Consider the following 12,191-nt stretch of genomic DNA (forward strand, 5'->3'; position numbering starts at 1 on the left):
GGTAAGTCCAGTGATCTGGTGGAGTCAGCTGGTCAGCTAGCTAGCGTTAAAGAAGAGAGCAGCAGCAGACAGGACTGGTGTATCAGGTCTGACTCACCCAGCAGAGACCTCCATGTTCCACATATGAGGTGTAGCCTGATGTGAGCTAAACGTATGATGCAGTTTTGGTGGAGTATGTTTACCTCATATTGAGAAGAGTAGAGCTGAGCACACTCCTGCTGCCCTAGGCCCCTTTAACACACACACACACACACACACACACAGCTCACGTCAGCCTTCCCTCAGCCAAGTAACATTTAAAAAAACAAAGAAGTAGACTGTATGCAGTATGTAATATAAAAATATTAGGTCTGCTTATTATTCCACATTATGAACAGTCAGCATTCTGAAGACCTAGAACAGTTTAACACTAGGGATCATTTTTCTAGGATTAATTGCGATTGGTTATGGCTTAATGTCCAGTTATTCCTCAGAAAGGCCAAAAACCTTTACAAACCAACTGAAACATTCCGGACGTACCTGCGTTTGTGTTTCATAGTTTATTTTGAGATTCAATTATTTTTCCTGTCTGTGTTACAACAGGAAAATAAGATGCATCTTAGTCAATCCCTATGTCAAGTAAATTTATATTAATTTATATTTCATCTACATACGTCAAAGTGTACTAGTGTACTAACTAGTTGCTACTCTATAGCTAAAATTAGCTTGTCCACCACAGAAGTAAAAATGATTATTTGACAAGAAATCTCATCAATATGTTAAAATCCATTTTGTCCATTGCAGGCCCAAACATATATGACTGGATGCCTAAATGCTTGATGGTCTAGCTTAGTTAGAGATATCCTAACACCTAGCACCTTCTAGTTAATGTTAGCTTCTCCATCAGTGAAGTAAAAAAATTTTGTCATTTGACACGTAGTAAATGTGCTGATGAGTTTTGTTCAAAAACTGAAATTCTTCTCCCAGCTAGCACGCGATTGATTTTGACCTATTGATTCTGGGTTAGCTATCGTGGTGCCTTACTGTAAACCAGCCAGTCAGAGCTGATCTCATAATTATTTATGATGTTACTAAAAAAGGATTGTAAAAAAAAAAAACTGCTTATTTAATTGCATGACAAAATCATAGGATTTTAAATCATAGGATGATGTGGTAAACTGCATCCTGTTTAAAAACTGTTTATTAAGCATCTACAAAGACGGTTAATAAAATACTGAATAAATGTTTTGGTACCTTTAATGTTAGTACGTTGGTTTATCTGTCCATTAAGCTGTTCTTCATAAGTAGACTGCTGCTCCTAATTTAAATCCTGTCTCCCATCACATCCCCAATGACCTAATGGCCACACGGTCTATGGCCTCGATTGATTAGTGTCCGATAGTCTAGTGATGTATCCCGTGTCTTCTGTTAGCTTCTTCTGCCTCTTGTGATGCCATGTTGGAGAGTCCCGTTGGAGGTCAGAGAAGCACTTCATGCTGTGCTCGGTTCTCTGTGCTTTAAGAAATTCAGCTACTTCATTCACAGGCCTGCTGGGCTGATGCGGGTCCGTGGGGTTCAGTCCACCTATTTCTGAACACTGTGACCAATGCTAGGGTTACATTGTATGGTCCCTGGATCACAGGTTCAGTCTGTTTTTGGTACCTTCACCTAGACCTGGTCATCCATCTTTGCAAGGTGAGCAGGTTTCACTGACATCATCAAGCTTCACCAGGTTTCACTGGTTCACTGTGACATCATCAACCTTCCCAGGTTTCATTGTTTCACTGTGACATCATCCAGCTATGCCAGGTTTCACTGGTTCACTGTGAGGTCATCCAGCTTTGACAGGTTTCACTGGTTCACTGTGAGGTCATCCAGCTATGCCAGGTTTCACTGGTTCACTGTGAGGTCATCCAGTTTTGCCAGGTTTCACTGGTTCACTGTGAGGTCATCCAGCTTCGCCAGGTTTCACTGGTTCACTGTGACATCATCAACCTTCGCCAGGTTTCACTGGTTCACTGTGACATCATCAACCTTCGCCAGGTTTCACTGGTTCACTGTGACATCAACCTTCGACAGGTTTCACTGGTTCACTGTGATGTCATCAATCTTCACCAGATTTAACTGGTTCACTGTGACGTCATCAACCTTCGCCAGATTTCACTGGTTCACTGTGACGTCATCAACCTTCACCAGGTATCACTAGTTTATTGTGACATCATCCAGCTTTCCCAGGTTTCACTGGTTCACTATGACATCATTTTTTAATTTTATTTTAACTTTATTTTACCAGGAAATTTCCCATTGAGATTGAAAATATATTTTTCAAGGGAGACCTGGCCAAAAGGGCAGCAAACAGATAACACAGTTGCATTTTACAGATAAGACAAAATTATTCAATGAAAATCAAGTGCAAGTCATGGAATCGGCCTCAAAAACTCTGATTGCATTTAAAAGTGTTCAAAGGAAAAAAAAAATTCTAGAAACTAGAAATTAAATTTCCAGTCTTTCTGTAACAAGTTCCATGTATGAGGTGCAGAGTAGACAAAAGTCCTTTTACCCAAGTCCATGCGGGCTTGAAAGCAACAGATAATCTTGAGAACGGACAGAATATGAATAGTGGAGAGATACGTAGGCAGTATTCCCAATATTGCCTTATAAATAAAAGTATACCAATAACCAATGACCAATCATCCAGCTTCGCCAGGTTACACTGGTTCACTATGAGGTCATTTGACCTTTATATTCCTTCACCTGGTGATATAAAGATGTAATTTTGAGAACCCGTCTCCAGTTATTCCAACTCTTTACCCAGATACTGCATTTATGTTTGTATGCACATGCGTGTTTGTGTATGTGTCCATGCTCCTGTGTGTTTGTCCTGAAATATTAAGTGGCACTACGCACAGCTCTATCACTTTCATATCACTTCATCAGTTTGTTTCATAATGCACTAAAACGTTGTTTGTCCAAACACTGAATGTTGTTGGAACTCTCAGACATCCTTAGAGTTTCATGTACATCGTTTATACAGAGATCAACCTTAATAACACTCCACTCCCCTTTTCAAATGTAGCATCAGTGCCATCACTGACCTTGTAATAGGGTTATTTAACACTGATGTTTTCCAGGCCTGTTTGTCCTACTAATGGATGCTTTTTGGTGAGGTTATTGTGGCCATTTATAATGGGTTGATAGGGCTGCTTAATGTAGTTTTCCATTTAGGGCACAAAACTTGTGTGTGAAGGAGTCCTTAATTTGTAGTGTCTTCTGAAGGCTCTTCCAGAGGGCTGGTGTTTGGAAGAATGATCCAGATTAAGTCATTTATCATGCTAAGTAGCTTAGATGTGTCCTTTATGTGGTCAGCTGAGTGTGTGTGTGTGTGTGTGTGTGTGTGTGTGTGTGTGTGTGTGTGTGTGTGTGTGTGTGTGGAGGGGGGTGTGGCCTAAAGTCGGTCAAACTTTATTTTTACCCAGCAGTCATTAGGCTACTTGCATTATATGTGGAGATAAAAACCATAATATAATACATCACTGACATAGAACTGCATTCTTGCAAGTGCCGGAGACTGTGCACTTGTGTATTTTCATCCACACGTGTGCGTATGTGTCTGCATGTGTATATGCATTATAGTGTGTGTGTGTGTGTGTGTGTGTGTGCGTGCATGTGTGCGCAAGAATGCTTATGTACATGCATCTGTGTGTGCTTGTGTGTGTGTGTGTGTCTGTGTGTGTGTGTGTGTGTGTGTGCTTCCAGTAAATACAAAGAACTGAATCTCTCTCTCTCTCTCTTTTTCTTTCTGATTCTCTCATTCAGTGTCTCCAGCCCTCTCCCCGAGTGGCAGGGCAAACACACAACGATATTTCCTATTCACACAAATGTGAGGAAATAAACTATTCATCCTATTTACACTAATTGGATGTATTAAACTACACATTCCTTTCACACTAATATGAGGGGTTAAACTGTGTGTCCTGCTCACATGGACAGGTATTAAATTAAATTAAAAATAAATTATTATTAGTTATTATTCAAATAAAAACTTGATTTCCTGCTTCACCCATTACACGTCCTCTCCACAGTTCCAGCCTTAGCAATGAAATCCACTTCTGTAATGTTAACTCTCACACGTTGGTCACTCCACAGTTTTATGGAGATTCACCTGTTTTGGTTGCTAGTCCATATCTAACCTAGCACAAGCACAAGCTACCACTATAACAATCAGTTTTGAAGGTTCGTAGGTTTGATTCCCAGTTGTGCAGTGTGCTGTCTGCATGCAGGCAGTTGTAGGTCATTGAAACTGTCGTTCCCACGGTTGCAATAGCGGCTTTCCGCGCCGTTGCCCGTTAATCAGGTGCACTTCACCAGTGAGTAGAAGGGGTGAAGTCTTTATAATGACCCCAGCATGGAAGGGGCGGAGTCTGTAGTAATGACCCCAGCGTGGAAGGGGCGGAGTCTGTAGTAATGACCCCAGTTTGTGGCTTTTTGTGGCAGGTTCTTCCTCACTGAGGGTTCTACCCTTGCGTTGTCATGGATGCGGCGAGAAGTGCTGGCTATTTCTGTCTCGTCTCACGCTCCATGGCTTACAGTGGCTGGCAGCCTCACAAAGGAAAAGCAATCTCTGTTCTTCACGTCTTCTGGGTCTTTCACTCTCCCTGTCTCTCTATCTCTCTCTCTCCAGTTCTCTTTCTCTTTCTTACTGACGTCTTGCCTTAGCATTTCAATCCTTCTCTTAGGAAAACATCCTTTGAATGACTGAGAGGAAAAGAGTGACAGGAAGAGGAGGGAAAGAGGGAGAGGAAGAGAGAGAGGGAGAGTAAGAGAGACAGAGGGACAGACACATAAAGGCAGACACTTCTTTCTCTTGATTCCCTATTGTGTTGCTTTTTCATGTGTATAGATTATTATTATTTTTTTTTTTATCAAAGTGCCATTTCAGTAGGTCTGTATCTTCAGGTATGTTTCTTTATTGAGGTACTCACAGCTTTTTTTCTAAAGTACATATTTCTGAACATTATTTATTAACTTCTTGGTCAATTATTTTATCTAATTTCATTGACATTTTCTCCATGGATGCATTTACTGAGAGCTTCGTTGTTTGAGAGTATGTTTGCTAATCAGTCCTGACAGTGAAATCTACAGGGATCAACATCACTGTCTAACAGCAGGCCCAAGTATCCACGGGGCAGTGTGTGTGTGTGTGTGTGTGTGTGTGTGTGTGTGTGTGTGTGTGTGTGTGTGTGTGTGTGAGAGTGTGAGAGAGAGAGAGAGTGACCAAATAAAAAACTTTGAAAATTCAAAATATTTATATACTACGATTACAAAAATTCAAACACCTTGGGACGACAGGTTTGTGTTATTTCATAGTTCACCTCCGTTCTGCCTCATCTTACATTGGCGCTAGATTTCTGACTTTAAGGATTCAGGCTTTGTTAAGATCCTCTCAAGCTTGTGGGAATGTGATTCATCATTTGCAGCTCTCCGGTCACCAGGGCGACGTCACCCGGACCGTAGCTCGCTCCGCCTGACACGTCCGTCTGGCCCTCATTGGCTCACCTCCTCCTGAGGCATCGCAACTCCATATGAAGAGGGGGGTGGCTCGGAGAATGTCTCCCTCTGTCTGGAGAAACTCATGTCGGAGGAGGCCTGAAGAGCTGACAGAGGAGGAGGAGGAGGAGGAGGAGGAAGGTTCTCAGAAGCATGTTCTTCAAAAGGGTTCTCCACCATGTCTAAACCCCATGTCTCTCTCTCTCTCTCTCTCTCCCTCTCTCTCCCTCTCTCCACAGTGTGGGAAGGCGGCTGAGAACTTCGACAAGTTCTTCACGCGCACGCAGCCCCAGCTCACCCCACCAGACGAGCTCGTCATCGCCAACATCGACCAATCCGAGTTTGCTGGCTTCTCCTTCATCAACGCACAGTTCATTCACCCCTCCCTCACCAACACAGCATGAGCGTGGGACCAGCTGGAATGACAACAGCTCTAGCTCCGCCTCCTACGCCACACCCCCTCCTAACTCCACCCACCTCTCCCAACTCCACCCGCCTGCTCTTTCTTTTATGTTCTACAATTTTAAGACTTCTTCAAGTTCATAGTTTCAGTTTTAGGCCAGTCAAAGAGTTTACCTTAGCAAAGAGATAACACTCTGTTCGTGTTTCCTAGTGTGAGTGTTTACATTAAAGACCAACCACGTAGTCATAATCATATCAAGGATTTAGCTCCGGGCACTAAACGTGAAGCCATGTTGGCTCTCCGATGCCATCTTGGCTCAAGCTTCTGCACTATAACACAGCAGGATGTCTCTACCCCGCTGTCTCCTCTCAGCAGTCGCCATAAAAGCCCATAACAAATGCCGAAATGTGTGCTTCCTGGTGTTCATAACGTAACCCATGGCAGTCTTCCTGATCAGGAGGCGCAGTGTTAGAGGCATGAGTCTGCAGGGTGGTTCGCATGGATTGCGCGGCCAGCCCAGCACCCGAGACATCTGTCATCAGAATGACCCACTGGCAGCAGGAAACCTGCTGTGAGTCACGCGTGGTCTTGAGGAGACGGGGCCAGATGTCTCCAGAATCTCCAGATGAGTCTCAGGCTTTCAGCACATGGGCAGCGTTTCATGCTCAGACCCTAACACGCGAGTTGTATGATGCAGTTAAACGCAGTAATAGCATCACTTCACACCGGGCCAGTCCAGCCAGACCACATTAAAGTCTAATCCTGGGCCTTTGAAGGTAATTCAGTTCAAATCTGCATATAATTGTGAGCCACAAGTTTGAATTTAGAAAATGCATCTGAATTTCTCTAAAAGTTTTTAGAAGAATTCACATCTGTAGAAATCCCTTGTCTTGTTGCCAAAAGATGATGATGGGTGTATAATTCTTCATTTTAATGTTGGTGTCACACAAAAGCTGCACTTTTGCTATGGAAACATCAAGGATTAGAAGTGTCTAACCCTAAACTCTAACCCCTGCCCCTACGTTAGATGTGTCTAAGCCTAACCCCTAACCCTAGGTTAGATGTGTCTAACCCTAGCCCCTGACCCTATGGAAACATCAAGGGTAACTTGCAGACAAACTAGCAGAACAGAATGTCAGAATGCGTATAGCTCCTTACACCTAATTATCTTAACGTCTAGTTTGCTTCTCTTCCTCGCCGCACTACCCTTAGCTTAACATTCGTAGCTTTTTGTTTTCCGTGGCAAAAGCTGAACACGTTCTGCTGTACAACCAACACTACCTTGAACACCATTTAAAGGTCCATGTGGTCTACAGATACCCGTGCAAAGTCATTTCAGAATCACTTCCATAATCCACAATTCACATAACTCACCCTCTGTTTGAGTGTAAAGACACACATCATTTCAAAAGCAAATGTTCAGTTCACTTCTTAGCAAGAAAACCCAATGACGTCCCTGCTGTTTTCTAAACATAACCTGTGGTATTGATGTTGTCATCATAGGGGTATATGGAATAAAATGCCATGCACATGTTGCTGCATGCACTTAAATTTGACTAAGGCCATATTAATGAGTATTATGTTGTTTGATGATAAGGTTATATATGTGCTGTTTTCTGAAATCATCTTAATATCGTTATTTTAAATCTATTTGCATAATTTTCTTAAAGTGATGCCATGCATGTTTTTATTTTGACCTACAAATCATTCACTGTTATCTTGCAATGTATTAATGATTTTGTAAATATTCATAGGTTATTTAAAAAAAAAAGAGAATGACAAGTTGAGATTTTTTATACCAGCAACTGAATGTGCTATTAACACACATCTGATGTGGAGAATCTGGAATAGGTTCACATGGTTCCAGTTGTCCAGAGTCTGAATCAGCCAATGTTAATGCTGAAATCTTAATTATCGGGACATTTTACACATCGTTTTAGTACTATCTAACTATCCTTCCTAAACGTTTACTTGTTAACTAAACTCTTACAAATTCTGCATATGTGCAAATTTTAAAATGTGATTATGTATTTGTGCGACTACAGTTTAGTTCTGTGTTCAATTATTTACAGAAAAGCTTTAACTACATAAAAAGGTATTATGCTAGACGTTTGTGAAGACATTAGTAATTGGAATAAAATTTCCTATTCTATCTGGCACAGGCTTTAATGTAGAAACTGATTGGCTGCGATGGTTGTGCAATGTCAGCTGATTGGCTGCGATGGCCCTGCTGTTTCACTGGCTCTTAGAGCCTGCATGTTGTTGGTTAGGCAGAAAGTGTGCACATGGAAACAAGCATAAACACATATATACGCAGTATGCATGGTAATACAAGCATTCCAGATCGCGCAGCATGGACTTAATATGGGGAAAAAATTTGTGGGACAGTTTTTCCTTTTACCCTCAGATTAGTAATCCAGACTCAATTAGTAAGACAGACTCAGATTAGTAATCCAGATTTAGATTCTTTTTATGCTGGGTTTTTTGGGTTATTTTTGCTTGTTTATGTTGTGTCAGAAGGAACATTTAGTGATTGTCCTTTGACCATCTCCAGTACCTAGTTTTTGATGGGTTTTTTTTATTATTTCTGACTCACTTGTTGGTTTGACCAACGTTAACCTCACATACTCTGAGTAGTGTTTGCTAATCGGGTCATCCTGGAGTTCTAGCTGTTTCATAAGATCAGTGTGTGATGATTTCTGCTCACAAACCCAATAAATGTTTGGTATTGCCCATCCGTTGCTACCTGTAGCCCGTAACCAGTGCCAAGCCCATAACAGGCCGTCCCCAAGTGTTCTGACCATGCACACTTGTTTACTCAATAACAGCTCACAACAGGGGTGTGTGCGTATGTGTGTGGACAGTGGAGAAGCATGTAGCTCAGCCAGACTCAGAAGAGTCTTACACTGTCTGTCTCTTGTGCGCCCCCCACAGGCGGCTTCAGGAACAGCTGCCCAACCCCTTTTAGGTCCGTTTGGTGCCACTCGCGTTGCTCTGTCGGCCATTTTGACATGAGCCCGTTTTATCTTAGCTTGCCGTCCCACCAGACCCCTTCCTTCCTGTGTGGGTGTGTGTGTGTGTGTGTGTGTGTGTGGGTGTGTGTGTGTGTGGGTGTGGGTGTGTGGGTGTGTGGGTGGGTGTGGGTGTGGGTGTGTGGGTGTGTGTGTGTGTGTATGCGCGTGAGTTTTTGCCTCCTTCTGTCTCCCTCCAGCCATTGCCCACATCCAGCTCTCTCTCTCTCTCTCTCTCTCTCTCTCTCTCTCTCTCTCTCTCTCTCTCTCTCTCTCTCTCTCTCTCTCTCTCTCTCTCTCTCTCTCATTCTCTTAATGTCCATATGTCACTCAACTCCTCTTCTTATTTCACAAACAGTTCGTTGTTTAGATGGTGGAACTCTAATAGACAGTTGAACTCTAATAGGAAAATTCATGCAAAAGCTTCTCACCCTCATTATGTTCATTATTTGGTATAATTGTTTAGCTGATAACAATGGACAGATTTTAATCACTAACGATTATACACAATAATAGATTAGTGTGACTGTCTTCTACACGTGGAGGTAGAGACCTTGTCCAGCCGGCTGTCTTTTCTCCTTTTGCTGTGAAGTGATCTGCGTATTTGCGGCTTTGTGTCCTGGTGGATTCTGAGGAGATGGAGCAGTCTGAGTGGGTCAGAGTGTGTTCACTTCAGAGTGTGTTCACTACTTCTGAGTAGATGGAGCAGTCAGAGTAGGTCAGAGTGTGTTCACTTCCTCGTTTCCAGTCCAGGATTAATTGACAATGCCTTAGGATTCTCACCGTCTCCCTGTCTTATAATAGTCCTCTTCAGATCCCACTCAAGTCTCTGCCCTTGTACATACTGATGTAGGAGCCCATAGCCTGTAAAAGAACAACTGTATTGCATTTTGTAATAGTGTCTTAGTCCAGCATCTATTTTCCTAGCTGAATCCACGCTGAATAACCAACCAATGTCATTTGTACCTAATGTATGATAATGCAAATAAAGGAGAAAAAAGTACTTTTGAATTTGGTCTCTTTCAAATAGCTCTCTGGACAACAATGCACTCATTACTAATGGTACTAATATTTTATTCTAAAATAAAGTGGCCCAATTCTTTTTTTTGTATTAATATTGAGTCATGAATCAGGCCTGTTATCACAGTAATATAAAGACATTTTAAGTCAGAGTGTTTGACCCTCTTTTACAACACTAAATGCTGAGCCTGAATCAACACCAGATATTTCAAGACATGCACAATGTCAACAAATACAATAAAACATACAGAAATACCAGCGAACAAGGGAGTGGCCTACTCTCAAGTCTGTGAAGGAAGGTGAGATTTAACTTGATATGATCTAGAGGGGGGGGGGGGCTGAGATTTAACACAGTGTGGTCCACCTCCAGGATCTGGAAGAGGGGTGAGATTTATGGCCACATGTCGAGGTCCTGCAGCAATGGGCAGATAAAAGTTTCATGGCACAGAGGCTGGAAACAGCGTGTTGAATATTTCAGCATGCCACTCCACCAGCAGGGGGCGATCTGATCTGGAACAGAGTGCCACTCCCTGGCTTTCTGGACAGACTTTGCACTGTTTTACCTCCAGAGCTCAGAACCCAATGATGAAAGATCATTTATAACAATTCTAGAAGAGTAATTGTAGAGAAATTAACACTCAGAGTTTATTTAGCATAAAAGATGTTAACTGACACTGAATTATTTGCTCTCTAATTACTGTCTGAAACAAATTGTCTAACTGTAGTGGATCTGAGATTTGCTCCAGGTCTAGAGATGAGACAGATGTTCACATATCTGCCCACAGTTTGACAAAGGCAGTTTCCTGCAGTTTTTTCAGGAGATGTGATGTGACAAGACGCCAGTTGCTAATCAGTTTAATTAACTGCAGTGATCGCAAAAAAACTGGACTGGATCAGCATTAGCTATCCATGTCTGGTTAATGTATTTCTTCATGGAATCCAGATTTCATAATATGCAGCTTTAATAAGCCTGTGTTTGTTATTATTCCGTTAACCTTGCATTTCTAGATTTTACACTTAAGTTTAAATCCCACTTTTAGAATGGCAGACCAGACCCCCTGGTGGTGTTTAAAAGCAATTAACAAGCACAGGTGTTTTAACCCCGTGGCCACTTCCTCTCCATTATATGATGGGATCGTTATTAAAATAAGTTCTGCGCTGATATTAGTTTTACATTTGGCAGTGTGCCATGCCTTTGAAGAGGTGGGTTTAGTCATTTTAATTAAATGTGTTCATTGGCACCATATGTGCCATGATGAAAGAAGTTCATTGAATGAAAGTAACAGAAGAAACCGTATATAGAAATCCACACACACAAAAAAACAGGCTTTGCAGCTGCAGTCACGACACCACAAAGATTGATGCACAAGTCTCTAAAATTGTGGTATTTTTAAGAAGTGGCGGAAGCTGGTACAGAAACTATCGATTGTCGATGGCCCAAACGAGCCTTTTCGCAGGGGTTCAGGTGTGTTTTGCTCCAAGTCTGGCACTAAACTGGAGACCCACTTAGTGAGCATGAGTTCACACACGCAGCTGTCTGCTCTCCAGTGGTGTGTAAGCAAGACAGTAAAAGAAACCAAACCCTCTAATCACAGAGAGGAAGATTCCTCAGTAATAAGAGTTGATGAGAACTTTCTTATAAATCCTTTTATGACCATTTAAAGGGTCATGTAAAGAAGCTTGCTAGTTGCCTCCAATTTTTCAACGTCTCAAATTCTTTTTTTCACAGGCCTTATTAGAAATACCTGTTTCCAAGGCAGGTCCTTCATGTCTGTAGCTTTTTCTATTGCGGTACACGACTTGTGTTAGCCGTCCTCTGGCCAATAGTAGATTTTATGCCTCACCTCCACCGGCGGATGGATATTTTTGGGTTGCGGCCCATTCTCCAATCTGCGGTTATCCTGACACGTGCGAACTCCTAAGGCGCGCGAGCACCAGCAACACTCCCACACCCACGTCACCTCCTCGTCAGTGTTAACGGTCAGAAACTGGCGCGTAACATGCGCACACCAAGTGCCTACACTCTCGGCTAAATGTTCTCTCACATAACATGTATATGTCCAGGTACATAATGGGTGTTTCTGATAAAGTGGGAGACCATGTATACTGTATGCAGTTATGTTAATCGACTAACATGCATTCGAACAATCGAATAATATAAAGGCTTTTCATGATGTGCAAAACTGTCTAAATGTCTCTGCCACCCGAGGCTCGTAACGTCTTGTCACGTT

At 42.2% G+C, this 12,191-nt stretch overlaps 1 protein-coding gene across 3 annotated transcripts in view; it reads left to right on the top strand.

The window, feature by feature from the left end:
* The window catches only part of prkcaa (protein kinase C, alpha, a), a 133,248-nt gene extending 123,305 nt beyond the window's left edge, over positions 1 to 9,943 (top strand). For 2 of the 3 annotated variants that reach the window (XM_077015893.1, XM_077015894.1), the window contains one exon: positions 5,766 to 9,943. In XM_077015893.1, coding sequence (XP_076872008.1) covers positions 5,766 to 5,930 — 165 coding nt within the window. In that variant the 3' untranslated portion in view covers positions 5,931 to 9,943. The remainder of the gene's footprint in view (positions 1 to 5,765) is intronic. The other variant, XR_013132953.1, reaches the window with a different exon arrangement.
* The last annotated feature ends 2,248 nt before the right edge of the window (positions 9,944 to 12,191 follow it).

The sequence above is a fragment of the Brachyhypopomus gauderio genome, chromosome 8 (assembly GCF_052324685.1).
Source record: "Brachyhypopomus gauderio isolate BG-103 chromosome 8, BGAUD_0.2, whole genome shotgun sequence".
Classification (NCBI taxonomy): domain Eukaryota; kingdom Metazoa; phylum Chordata; class Actinopteri; order Gymnotiformes; family Hypopomidae; genus Brachyhypopomus; species Brachyhypopomus gauderio.